Source organism: Lontra canadensis, unplaced genomic scaffold (genome assembly GCF_010015895.1).
Source record: "Lontra canadensis isolate GAN:19392208 unplaced genomic scaffold, GSC_riverotter_1.0 scaffold97, whole genome shotgun sequence".
Taxonomy (NCBI): domain Eukaryota; kingdom Metazoa; phylum Chordata; class Mammalia; order Carnivora; family Mustelidae; genus Lontra; species Lontra canadensis.
Genome location: NW_022631091.1, coordinates 7231519 through 7245065, shown reverse-complemented (window position 1 = coordinate 7245065; position 13547 = coordinate 7231519). Strand labels below are relative to the sequence as shown.

At 55.9% G+C, this 13547-nt stretch overlaps 1 protein-coding gene across 1 annotated transcript in view; it reads left to right on the top strand.

Moving 5' to 3' along the window:
* Nucleotides 1–13319, top strand: part of WDR27 (WD repeat domain 27) — an 84672-nt gene extending 71353 nt beyond the window's left edge. The window contains exon 25 of the mRNA XM_032837249.1: nt 13266–13319. Within this exon, the coding sequence (XP_032693140.1) occupies nt 13266–13319 (54 nt within the window). The remainder of the gene's footprint in view (nt 1–13265) is intronic.
* Nucleotides 13320–13547: the final 228 nt, after the last annotated feature.

Below are 13547 nucleotides of genomic sequence, written 5' to 3'. Positions count from 1 at the left end.
CTTTGCTCTCCTTTCCCTGAGCATCGGGGCCGGTGGGCAATGCAGAGCCTCCAGGTGATGCTGAGAGACGGTCAAGACCTGTACGTCGTCTCCTACACATGCGGGCCTGTCGTCACTCTGCGTGGTCGATGGCAGGCCGAACCGGGGCCCGACCTCCCACATGAGGACTTTGGCTACTTCCGACTTTGCTCCGTCCTGGTCAGGAAGGCCTGGACCCATCCAGAGTACGTGCACGTTATCACCAGGAGATGTCAGGGCCCCTCCTCGGCTGCCCGTCTGCATCATGTCCAGATCTCCGAGCGGGGCTGCTCCCCTCCTCCCCTGGACTCCTGGTGGGGCCATGGCGCAGGCCGAGCGTTGTGTCTGGCGCAGGTTGTGCATTGCGTGCTGGTTGCTCGGCACGGTGCTGGCTGCTGGCGGCTGGCGGATGCAGGAGAGCTCCTTGGCGCGGGGCGGGGGGGCTGCTGCCGTTTTCCCCAGGTGGGTGAGCCGGTGGTGTTCCTTGACTAGATGCCCTCCTGTTGTTGGGATGAAGATGTGCCCGTCTGGCATCACCCATCATCCCTTTTTCGTCAGGGTGGGCCCCTCAGCCGTGGCCCATTTTTGTCCATGTAACTGGGTGGAGCGACTTCTCCCAGGGGTGTCCGTGCCATCGCCAAGGAGGGGCTCTGTCTGTGTCCTCGCTGGCTGGAGTCTTGGCAGCCTCATCTGCAAGATGATTTCCCCGCACTATGGGGTTGTCTCCTTTCTGGGGTCCCTTACTGTGCAGAATTGCTACTTCCCTTGGAAGCCAGATGGCTGCGAGGAGTTTTAGTATCTTATTTGTTGTTGATAGCTTTTCCCGCGGCAGTAAGGAGGCCCCTCTCCTTGTGGACGGCCCCGTGTGTGTGCACAGGAGCAAAGGCGCACTGAGAGGCCTGTGGAGGTTGACTCGCTTGTCTTCGCTGAGGGTGAGGGCTTGGACAGGGCATGCAGTTTAGCCCGTTGTGCTGGCCGTCCAGCCGGCAGTGCCTCAATCTCCAGGACTTGAGTGGTCACGGTCACTGCGTAACCTGCTTTCCGGGCACCCTCTTGCAGGTCACGGCTGCCGGCGCTGGACAGCGTGAGCTCCGGATCCTTCACAGCTCCGTCCCAGGTCTGGACGCTCAAGTGGGCTTCATCAGTCGCCTCGGAGCAGTCAAGGTCTGGTTCCCCCTCTTCCATGGGGAGACCGGCTGCTGGGGTTAATGTTCCAGCCTCAGGTGCATGGACTTGGGATTTCCTTAGCTGGGAAAGAGCGTTCCTCTCGGTGATTGGTTTGTGGGTTCAGAGGATTAAAATTTGTTTGTTCCTGTTCCATTTTAGTGGGACTGGAGCGACAGTGTTTGGAGCTAGAGGGGTATCAGGAAGCTGGTTTTTCTGTTCCTGGACCCAGAGTGTGGCGAGGCTTATAGCACGTTCCGGCATCTGCCCTCTCACCAAGACCCGTACTTCCTGTCTGGCCCACTTCTGGGCTCTGCGGTGCAACTCCTAGTGTCAGGACCACACACCCCAGGACGGGCTCTCATCGGCAGGCTCCCCGCTCACAGCAGTGCCGCCGTCCCCAAGAGCACAGCCACATCCTGCCATCTGGGGAGCTTGGGCCGGAGCAGGTGTGGAGGCTCCCATGGCGGTCAAGGCTCTGATCACATGTGTCGAGCTGGGGGGGTACAGGTTATTTGCCATTGAAGATACGCATCTGCTGAATTTTGACAATTCTGTATCAGAAGTGGGGACGCAGTCAATTCTCAGGAATGGATTCTAAAGGGACTCGAGGCGCTCTGTGTACAACATTTGTCCCGGCAAACTCCCCGCCTGCCAGTTATTCTCATGCACTGATGCCTGGTGGCAGGTGGTGGGACGGTATCCAGGATCAGGCAGGAGAAACAGGGAGGAAAGATCGTATCAGTGAAGAAAAGTGCAGAAAGGGGCTCTGGTGAGAAGTACCGGAGGACGAGGCAGGGATCCTTAAGTGAGAATTTAATACTTTCCAGTGAAACGTGACTGTTGGCATTTATGCACGCCGGGTGATGGGGGTGCGCACCACCTGCAAGGAGTTTCCGTGTGCCCAGGCTGGCCCTCTGTCCCGTGTCCTGTCCCCACCCACTGACAGTCACGTGGATGTGTTCAGAGGTGAACCGAGGCCAGTGTCTTAACCATGTGGCCCAGCCAGGCGAGGCCTACACGTGGGTCCCACCCACCACGCGCCCTCGGGAACCCTGCATGGCCACTTCCACGTGTGTGTGTCAAGGCTCCTAAGGCCGCGTGGTGCTCAGGCAACACGGGAACCTCCCTTGGGATCTCCAGGACAAGCACGTCAGACTCGGAGGCAGAAGCCCCACGCTTGCTCCGTGCCGGCTTTCCACGACTCCCGTCTGTGAGGGGAACTGCCCAAGCCAGCAGCTGCCCTGCACTCTCAGAGGGGAAGCCCCACACGACCCGATTTTCACGGGCCGTGGGCATCCAGAAAATGAAATAAACAGTAGAATAAACTACAGCAACTCGAAGTAGAATTGCAAAATGATTTTACTGTAACATAAGAACTAGAGACAGCTGAAGAAGCCACGTATCGTGACCCCAACTCTGTCCTCTCTTGACACGTGACCGCAGAGGCACAATACTGTCGTGGAACCTGGTGTTCGTTCAGACGAGCCAGCTTGTCCAGCCGCCGCACGCGGAGGAGGTTAGACTCGGCCAGAGGATGCTGTCAAGAACGAGTTAGGAGTTTCCAACGAAGGCTCAGCATCACTGTTAAAGAAGAAAAGAGGCCTGAAATGGAAACTGAAGTCCCTCCTTCCAGGGGAAGGGAGGGAGGAGGGAAGGGAGGGAGGAAGGAAGGCAGAGAAGGAAGGAGTAGAGGGAAGGGACGGAGAAAAGGAAGAGAGGAAGGAAGGAAGGAAGGAAAGCGAAGGAGGAAGGAGGGAGCGAGGTGGGGAGGGAAGAAATACGCAACCACCGCAGTGACCCAGAGACGCAACTTCAAAGTGCTTTTCCTAAAACCACGACTGGAGAAAGAACAGCAGAGGGTCCTGTGTTTACATGTCACATGAGCCCCGATGACAGTTCTGGCCTCTGCTCACATGTTTCAACAGTGAATCACATTTAAAATAAGGATTTGCCAGTGCGCTCTCATCACCGAGGGCTGAGCTGCTTGGATGTGGACGGGAGCCTGCGACCACAGGCTGATCCCGAGTGGGGAAGCACACGGAGCGGGGTGTCAAGGATGGGTTGTTCACGGGCCGGTCCCCAGGGGGGTTGCACATGGGGGCGGGGGTGTCGACGTGTCCCCCACGGCGTGCACAGCCCATGCTCTGGTGGTCTCTGTGGTGCTGTCCTCGGGTCCTCCGCGGCCACTACACGGTTTGCTAAGGGACCCTTTGGCTTGAGGCAACCCCGGGGCAGAGGGATCTGCAGGCCTGGACCAGTTCCCTTTCAGAAATCATCAGTGGACCTTCTGCCGGTCTACAAGACGCTTAGTGTAGGTGGAATTCATGGTGGACATCAGACACTCTTCTAGAAGCAATAGTTCACGTTTTAAAGTCTCTTTTAAGTTTCTTCTTGATGATTGCTCTGGAATTAGTTCCAGCGCAGAGACCGACCTTTCGGAATAAGGTGCTTGTGAGTAGGAACCCGTGCTGGGCTCACTGGGGCCGCAGGGCTGCTGCGGGCTCTGAATCCCAGGCAGGGCTCCCCGAGCGCCGTGCCTTGATGTCATCGGGCCACGACTTCAGGACTCAGCGCCGCTTCGGATCACTGTGTTCTGGATTGCTTTCTTGAAAATTTTAAGCAATCATCATGACAACAGTGTTTATTTCTAACAAAAATATAGGCCCTTGCCTGCTTCTGGAGCTGATTAGCTGGAGCTCTGTTCTCCACTGAGATGAGATGTTGACTTTGCAGAGCCGTTCCGTGGGCTGGAAGCGGTGCCCCAGGTCCCCCGGGAAGGCAGTTTCATGAGTCGGGTGTGTGCCATGTGACTAGACCGCTGTGCACGCCCAGGGGTCACCTCGGCCTTAGAGCCGTGCCGGAGCCCGTGAGAGGCCACGAGACGGGACGTCCTAAAGAACATTCAGCTACTGATTTCAGCCTGAAAGCTGCTGTTGTGAACCCTTCACCCACTTCTGCAAGAGATTGACAATTCCTTGTATCTAAGATTCTTTAAATTCTTTGTATTTTAAATTCCAGTAAATTCTTCCACTTGCCCTGAAATTAGCAATTAACACAAAATGTTAAGCCTGTTCTTTATTGCCTGTGATACTGGATGACTCCTGTCGGCTCACCGCTGAGGGCTCACTGTACGTGCTCTGTGCCCCTCTGTGCTCCCCGCCGGAGGAGGACGTCAGAGCTTCTGTACCGATGAAGGGAGCACCCGGCTGGACAGAGACACGTTGGCCTCATGCTCACAAGGGTCTCACCTTCATGCTCTCGTGTCCTCTGCCACTTCGGATGGGAAAACTCTGTACGCCTGTTAATTCAGGGGGAAGAATTCACACACGGGATTTCAGTGAGTCCGTGCCAACCCTGGCCAGTTGGGAGCGTGTCCTAGGATGACCTTATTTAAAGCCAGAAGGATGACCTTCCCGCTGCGCACGGTTACCCGTCTGCTCACCTTGGCGCACGAGGAACAGCAGAGAGCTGGAGGTCAATGCCGGCCGTCTCGGGGCAGAGGCAGTGCACACCACGAGGTCTCGGCACTCAGGGCATATGGCAGCCAGGGATTCGTACGAAAACTGTCCTCAGGATGCGGCAGCTCCTGCCCCGGGGACCCGCGGAAGCTCCGCTCCGGTGTGCATGGAAGGCAGGAGGGCGTGGGGCGGGGGCGGCAGGGGCTACGTGTGGCACCGGGTCCCCGTGATGAGTCTGCCGACGCGTGGATAGGTGTGTCCTCCCTATGCTGGCGTTCGGTTGCCTTTGTCTGCGTGCCGTCGCTCGCACCGCACAGGCTTTAGCAAGGTGTATCTGGTATATAGTTTTCTTTAATTGTAAAAGATGCCGTTTCTGACTTTGGTTTCCTCAAGTATCCACGTACGAGATGAGGTGGGATTCTGTGTGATGTGACTTTGGTCACGTGCTAGGGGTTGCTTTTTGTGGCTTGTTTTTTGTGGATTTGTTTTTTTGTTGTTGTTTTTTGTTTTTTTTGTAGTCTCGGGATTTTCTCCACAGACAGTCGTGTCATCCGCGGAGACGGAGCGTTTTCTTCCCCGGCAACACGCACATCATTGGGTCTCACTCTTGCCGTATTGCTGTCGTCGGGGCTTTGGGCACCGGGCCGAGTAGGTGCGGACAGCACCCCGGTGTCCCCAGGCCGGGACGCTCTGTCCCCCGCGTTACCCGTGACGCTCGCTGTCGCCGTTTTGCCGGCGCCGTGGAGTCTTTGTTCATCACTTTCGTCACGATGCGCGGTGGCTTTTGCCAAAAGCTTTCTAAGCGAGAGCTGACGTCCTGCGGCCTACGGCTGGGGCAGGCCGTGCAGCTCTGATGCCGCGCGGTGTCCCGTGTCCGCGCTGGAGGCCCGTGGCGCCCAGCATGTGGCGTTCTCCGTGCGACGACCGTGGTTGTGCAGGAGCGGGCGCGGGGGGTGGGGGGGACCGTGGCCTCGCGGGACAGAACGCACGGGCAGTTCAGATCCCACGACCGCGGCCTCCAGGACACACGCTCCCCCGGTCCGGAGCAGCGTCCCACAGGGTTAGTGCGGGCGCCGGAAGGACAGTGACGGACGGTCCTTGCCCAGGCGGGCGCCGCCCAGAGCGACAGGTGGCCTGTGCGTGGGAGGACGCGCCGCCTTCCCCCGGGTGAGACATTGATGAGGTCACCGTGCTCGTCTCACGGGACTTACTATTGTTTTGGAAAATAGAGTTATTTTCCGTAAAACAGGTTATTTATGTAAAAACGTAATGGACTTACCACTGTTGGATGAATTCGGGTATAAATGTGTTTTTAAATTCTCAGTTTTAATTATAATTTGCTAAATATTGGTGGATATAACCCCGTAAACAAAAGGTCTTTGTGGTTCTCAGTAGTAAGTTTTAAGAGCATGAAGGGGTACGGAGAGCAAAAGGCTTAGGAGCTGCTACCACATGGAAGGATTTTTCTGGCTTTAAATAATGTCTTAGATTCATTTTGGGAAGATTCCTTTCTAGAACTTGTTCATTCACTAAGACTTAAAATGTACTGGCATGAAATTGTGTTCTTTAACCATAATTTATTGTTACTTAATTTTTATTATAACTTTAAAATTGTCATGTTGTTTGAAACTTATAGGAAAATTATAAGAATAATGCCTGAACATTCTTTATAGTTTTTACCAAGATTAATAACAATTTTATTTTATATTACTATTATTATATTTTTTTGATGAGGTAAGAAACATTTACTTTATTGTCTGGAACAGTACAGTGATCCCCATTTTATTTTTTATTTATTTTTTAATTTTTTATTTCTTTTTAGCATATTTTACATTATTTTTAATTAACTTACTGTTTATCCCTCTCTTCTTTCTTAATTTCTCTGCATGTAGCTACTCAGCCCTTGAAATTTGGCTCGTCCAAATTGAGACGATCTGTAAATGTAAAACACATCAGATTTTAAAGGCTTGGTACAGTGATATGAATTCTTTCATTAATTTTATATTGATTACATGCTGAAATAATATTTTTATATACTGGGTTAAGTGAAATATCAAAATTAAATCTTCTGTTTTTATTTTTAGTGTGACTTCTAGAAAATTTTAAATCATACATATGGCTTGCATATGTTTCTGTTGGATTGTGTGTATACAAATTTGTTTTTCGAAACCATGACCGGTGTGTTGGAGAAATTTCCCCTTTATGTCTGAACGCATTAGGATGCATTTCCTAAGAACAGTGACCTCCTTTTACGAACACGGACGGTGGTTATAAAGGTCAGGGAATGTAATGTGGACACATCCCATCCGTGGTTCGCGCCCAGCTCACATTACAAATCCCTCATAACCGCTCCCATCCCAGGATGATGATTTCACGTGTTTGCGTGTCTTCCCAGCTTCTCCCAACTGGACAGTTCCTCCGGCTTTCTTTGTGCTCCTTGACACCCCGTCCTTTCTTAAGGCCACAGGTCGGTTCTCGCCTGACGTCTGTTCTCTGCGATCGGTCGCTGTCTCGTCTGGACGGCCGCAGGGGTGGGGCCTCCCATCAGCAGCAGCGTGACTGCGGCTCGTTTGGGTCATCTTGCGGACGTTTCTAACTTGGCCAAGATACCGTAAATCAGGCTTCTTTTTCGTAAAGGCGGTATTTTTCCTTTCATCACTCATAAGCAGTTTGGGATATAAATAAGTATCCTGTTTATTATCAAACTTTTACCCACGAACTTTGGCATTTGTCGAAGAACTCTGGCGTTTCTGTGTAACTGGTTTTTAAAGAAGACGACAGACTTGAAGAGGAAAACGGATCGAGGGGGATCCCTGCGCACCAGCAGGGCTCACACATGGTTTTCAGCGTGTGGGAGCTGGGCTGTGTGTACGGCAGGCGTGCGCGGACCGGAAACTGGGCGCCCCTCACGGAGCGGCAGAGCCCTGCAGCCAAGCTAAATAAACCTGGATGTGGGGACAGAAGAATGGTTGGGAAAAGACCTCGTTTTAGGGAAAATCTCTCCTTGTGGTTTCAGAAGGACCCAGAGGCCGGGAACCTTCGCTTGTGGAAGGCGGGATGGCTGTCCCGAAGCCTGTAGAGCAGGATCCGGCGGAGGAGCCCACCTCTCTCCTCCGCCTGCACGTCACTGCCTTGGGCCCGGTGTTGGAAGTTCCAGAAAGACTGATTTCAGCCCAGTGTCATAGAGGGCTTCACACAGAGAGCATCGCGTGGCTTGGAGGAGAGCGTTCTGTTCACGGGGCGTTTCTAGCCTGGGCTGGACGGGAGGGTGACCCGTCCCTGGGGACCTGCCCACACGCTTCACAGCTCCCAGTGCTTGGTTACGGAGAAGTTCGCGCCTCCCTTCGGCGTCGCATGGGTCCCCCGGGCCTCCTGGCTTCAGCAGCTGTTGCTCGTGCCCCGTCTGCTCCTTCTCCCCCACCCCCAACACGCACCCTGTTCTGGGGGAGCCCTGGGAAGGGGCACGTGGGGCTGCATCTGTTTCCGTGTATAGAAATCCCTTCAAACAGAAGGACCCTTGGCCGCGCACTTGGAAACAGCTTGTGGAGGTGGGGCCGTGTCCTCGTGGCCGTAGTTTTGGTGGTGAGGCCGGTCCCCCCGCCTCTCGCCAAGCTTTCTAACACCTTAGTCCTTAGTCCCCTCCCCCACCTCTCGCCTGGACCCCCTCTTCCCCACCCTGCACCCGGATGGCCTTCCTAGAACACAAACCAGATGTCGTTCTTACCACGATGGTGTTGCCTCCTCCTGCAGGGGAGCAGAGCTCCAGCCCTGCCCACTTCCCAGCCTCCTCCAGCCACTTCTCCGTGCGGCAGGCCCCGTCCGCAAGGGCACGTCTTTCCACTCTCTCCTTGTTTCTGTTTCACACCAGGCTTTCCCACGTAGGACTTTTGCACTTACCATTCTCCTGACGAGTCACAGTGGTTTTCCAGAAACCTCGTGAATGGTTGCTTCGGCTTCAGATCTCGGCTCACAAACTGTGTCCTCAGAGGGAACTCTGAGCGGTTTCAGGCAGCGCCCCACTCGCTCCCGTCTGTGTCCCGCCCCCCATCGCGCGTCCTTCATGGCACAAAGGTCTCAAAACGCGTCACCTGCTTGTTGGCTGCTTCTCCAGTGGAACGTCTGCCACAGGAGACGAGTTTAATGCCGGGAAGGAGGATGTTCAGGCCTGTTTCTCTCGCAGTTACCAGGAGCACCAGGGGACACTCCAGGGAAAGGGACGATGGCAGATAACCCGGACTGCTCCCTGTTAGTGTGGCGGTGCCCACGGCCTGCTGGGTGGACTCATGGTGTTTCCTGGAGAGACAGTCTTGGCCTCAGTGCTACTGTCCGCAGGATGCCTTCGGTTAGAGCTGCACGTGGTGGACAGGTCTGCGGCCCGTGGTTCTGTGAGTCACGGCTCCCTAGAGCACGCCACGCAAGCTTGGCATCTAGCTGAGGTCGAAGGTGGGGGGGCCTCCTGATGGGACTGCTTGCCCGGGGGCCTGAGCCTGGGCCTGACTCTGAGACCGCGGGGAGGAGGCGCTGCTGGGTTGTCTCAGGCCTCCCAGCCCTCCCTGTGCGTCTGGACGGCTGTGTCCCGAGAGCCACTGGGAGCGCGTGGTCCTGGGTGAGAGCTCTGATTTGTGCGGGTCTGAGTTGCCTTCCGATCAGTTTGGTAGCTCAGCTGCCCGACCCGCAGAGCCCTGCAGCAGTGCTGGGCATTTAATTAACTAAAGAGCATTTAATTCGCGTTTGTTGCATGAATGAACTCGATCGTACATTTTGCGGAGGAGTACAGAGTTAAAAGAGCCTTATTTTTTGTAGTGTTCTCCATCATTTTAAGCAATCTGTCAGAATAAGCCAGTTTTACTCGTTCCATGCTTTAGCTGGGACCCTCAGCTATCTAGAAATACACCCGGCGGTGCAGGGACGGAAGCCAGAATCACGGTTCATAAAGATAACGGACACGATTTGGAAACATGCCGTGGCTGTGTGTGGCGGCGGGTGGCCCACGTGGGGTCAGCGTGTGCTGACGTCACATGGGCTCGCAGTGGACGCGTTGTCAGCAGCTTCTCCTTCGGAGGACAAGGTCCTCAAGTGGGGGAACCGCCGCAGATTTCTGTGGTTGGAACGGTGAGTACAGTGTTCTGCCTTTACCCTTTGGAGCCCGTTTGGTTATCGGCACAGAAGATGGTTTCCTGTTTTCCAGAGTGGTGTCTTTCAGGCGTGCTGGCAGCTGTAAGGTGACCCCTTGGTCTCGGTCCCTTTTTGGGGCCGGAGGGACACGGTCCGGACCTGCTGGGAGCCCTGCTCCAGGGTGGGTGTGTTGGGTGCGAGCACTTGCATTTTTTTTTTTTTAATTTCTTTTCAGCGTAACAGAATTCATTGTTTGTGCACCATATCCAGGGCTCCGTGCAGTCCGTGCCTCCATAATACCCACCACCAGGCTCCCCCAACCTCCCACCCCCTGCCCCTTCAAAACCCTCAGACTGTTTTTCAGAGTCCACAGTCTCTCATGGTTCACCTCCCCTTGCAATTTCCCTCAACTCCCTTCTCCTCTCCATCTCCCCTTGTCCTCCTGCTATTTGTTATGCTGCACAGATACGAGCACTTGCATTTTTACACCGTTAGCGGTTTACACATGTCTGGATTCACCCTTGACCTCCTGTCTTGTCCCTCCCGGGCCTGCCCGGCTCCGCGTCCTGCCCGTTCCACCACAGATGGGGAGCTCAGATGGGGTCTTGGTTCAGGCAGGTAGCACACCGTTAGGCTCGCGCACATTCTAAGCCAGAGCGTAGTTGTTTCACGCTGTGTTCAGTACATCCGGGTGACACTGACCCTCATTTCCCAGGACACGGTGAAAAATACCTCATCGTCATTTCTCCTTCACGTCTGGTTCTGGTGGGTGCTTGACACCCATGAGCAGATACAGGCCTTCTCACTCTGGGAGGGTAATGTCACCCCAGTACGTCTCCCGGACGGAGGTAGAGGAACGTGACTTACTCCACACTGTACGGCAGACACGTGGTAGAAAATGTCTGACTCCAAGCCCGTGTTTGTGATCTGCACCCGGAAACCCTGTAAGGGTCTACCATCGTAATCCATCATGGAATCCGAGATGCCTGTGCTCGGGTCTTCCGAGGCAGGGTGTCCGTGTCAGCCCGATATCGCTGTCTGTATCCATAGAGACATGCGCCACACGGCATGGTGCTGTGCTAGAAACACTCAGAAATGGTGCTTTTGTTATTTCTGCATTTCTCGTTTTTGATTCGCTGAATCGCTTAGGATAGCAAAGACCCATCCGTGTCAATCAACGTAAACATGTCACCCAAGAAGTTGTTGATAGATTGGTGATCACTTAAGATATTATTGGGACGTCTTGAACCTGTCAATATCTAAGAAAAGAAGAAAAATGATGGTGTTAGGAAAGCCGAGGTGATCTGGGGATAGGTTTCCCGAGGGAGCACGAGGTGCGGACACCCGGGGAGCTGCGGGCACAGCACCCGCCGTGTGTGGGCCAAGCCCGTGCGTCGCTGGGGTCACAAAGCCCGGCTGGTACGCACTCACGGGGACGGCCGAGCGGATGTCTGTGGCAAGCGTCGGTCTCTGCACGCACTCTCAGGTGCATTGCTTTCTCCTGCGTGCCTCACTGGCTAGCGGTCAGTGTGATTCCTCGCCACCCCAAACCCTGACTGGGCTCTGCAACGGACAGGATGCATTGGTGTGAGGAGGGGGGCCTTTGGCAGGTGACCCAGTCATGATGTGGAACCCTCAGGGGCCGGCTTTGTGCCCCAGAAAGAGCTTCAGAATGCCGTCTTCCCCAGGTGAGGATGGAGCCCCTGGAACCCACTGTGCCTCCCGCCTTGGTCTCCTGGGTCCCAGCCTGTGGGCAACACACCTCACTGGTTCACCAGCCGTCCGATCCGGTGCTTTGTCTTACAGCCCAGGCTAGACAGGCTCCCAGGGTTGCTGGGATGTTTCTGGAGCACAGGCTGAGCCAGACAACGGTGAGGCCCTCATCGGGGCAGCCTGGGCTGTGTCCATGCAGCATCTCTGCTGGGCCCCGGTCTTCGCAGCTCCCCCACCGCACCGTGCAGTGCCAGCTGCCCCCTGGACTGTGCTCTGGGGTGGATGGATGGATGGGTGGGATGCAGCCTCCACAGCTGTCTGCTGTCTGTCACCTGCTTCTCCAGGTGTGACCTGGGGAATGATCCCAGGAAAGGGTTGTGCCCCTGGAGTCGGGGATCTGTGTCCTGCTGTCCTGTCTTCCTCTTGGCCAGCGGTTTTTAGAACATCTAGCTCTGTGGACAGAAGCGGTGAGGTCATTGCCTACTGACTATTTTCCTACGGATCTTCTACCGTTTCTAAGGCAGAGGCTCTTAAAAATCAAATGTACACATTGCTGCTTGTGATGTCATCTTCTTTACCCGGCCAGTGGGCTCAGTGGGCCCCCGTGTCCCTGATGGAGGGCGCTACGGCGACGTGTGGCTGAAGAGAGGGACGCGGCCTCGGCTCAGGCGTCACACGGGTACCGAGCCGCAGTACCGCAGCGGCAAGAACCGCGCAGAGGGGAGGGGAGGGAGGGGCGGGAGGGAAGGACTAGCTTCGGGAGCACGCCTGCCCCTCACGCCCTCAAGGCAACCGTGCCTGGTGGTGGCATGGACTCCGAGAGCATTTCCAGGCCCACAGGGGCGCAGATGTGGGGGGGCACCCCGCAAGACCACAGGCCTCTGACCTCGTGGGTCTCGTCCCGATTCCTGACGGTAACACTGGATTGCTGACGCTTGCAAGGGGGACGAGGGGCTATGGGGGTGAGGTCATGCAGCTCCAGGAGGGTGTGAGGCCCCAGGTGTGGTGGCCGTGGGCACACGGTGGGAAGGTCACGCTGGGAGGTGGCCCCGCAGGGCGAAGCCACGGCAGCGCGAGGCCCTGGGGCCGATTACGCGTCTGGACCAGCAGCAGATTCAAAGAGCCGTCCTGGTTTTGGACATTGGACGGGTCAGGGTCGCGCTGGCTTCTTCGGGCAAGAAGAGGAAATTGATGGGGTTTGAAGTCACAGTGGACAACGTCCAAGTGGTGATGCGTGTAATGTTTCAAAACGCAGAACGCGAGGCAGCGTCGCTGTGGCCAGCCAGCCTTCGGTGCACGTGCGGCAGACAGCTGAGGCCACCTGACGTGCGGCGTGAGAGCGCGTGGGCCACAGTCCACGTTCCCTCCTGAGCTCAGAAGTGGGCTTTGCCAGCTGGCCCCGGGGACAAAGGAGCAGGGAAGGGGCCTGGCTCCTTGTCTGAGGAGCCCCCACCTCGGCCCAGTGAGTGAGCCGCCCTCCGCCCGGGGAAGGGAGTGGAGTGGCGGGAAGCCGGAGGGCTGGGGCTCCGTGGCTCCCACGCGTGGCTGAGAGCTGGCAGAGGCTTACACAGGCCGTCGTGTGGTCTTCCGGGCACGTGGCAGTCGCTGGCCTTAGAACAGCCGTGACACGTGGTTCACAGTCGTCAGCCATCGGCGTGGTGCTGCCACTCTTGCTAATGCACTTTGTTCTGTGCTCTAGAAAGTCCCCAGTGAGCGGAACCCACACTGTAAGTGTGCAGGGCTCTCCCCTCTGGAGAGGGACGGAAGCACACGACGTCCTGCTTTCGATTGCAGCTCGCCACGGTCAGCCTGGATGGAAACCTGCAGCTGTCCGGAGCTGAGAACTGACCGCGGACGTGAGGGGGCTGCGCGGGCAGCCAGGGGTCCTGCTCCCAGCCCCACCGGGATTTGCGTCCCTTCCTCCACGGCTCTGCTCCGCCACACGCACGCCTGGGAGCTCCCTGCGCCTCCCAAGGGTCCCCTTGCTGGACGACTGGAGTCGGCGTCCAGCACTTCTGCACAGAACGCGGTAAAGCTGAAACAGAATGTTCTTCAATAAAAAGTAACCTGGGGTTC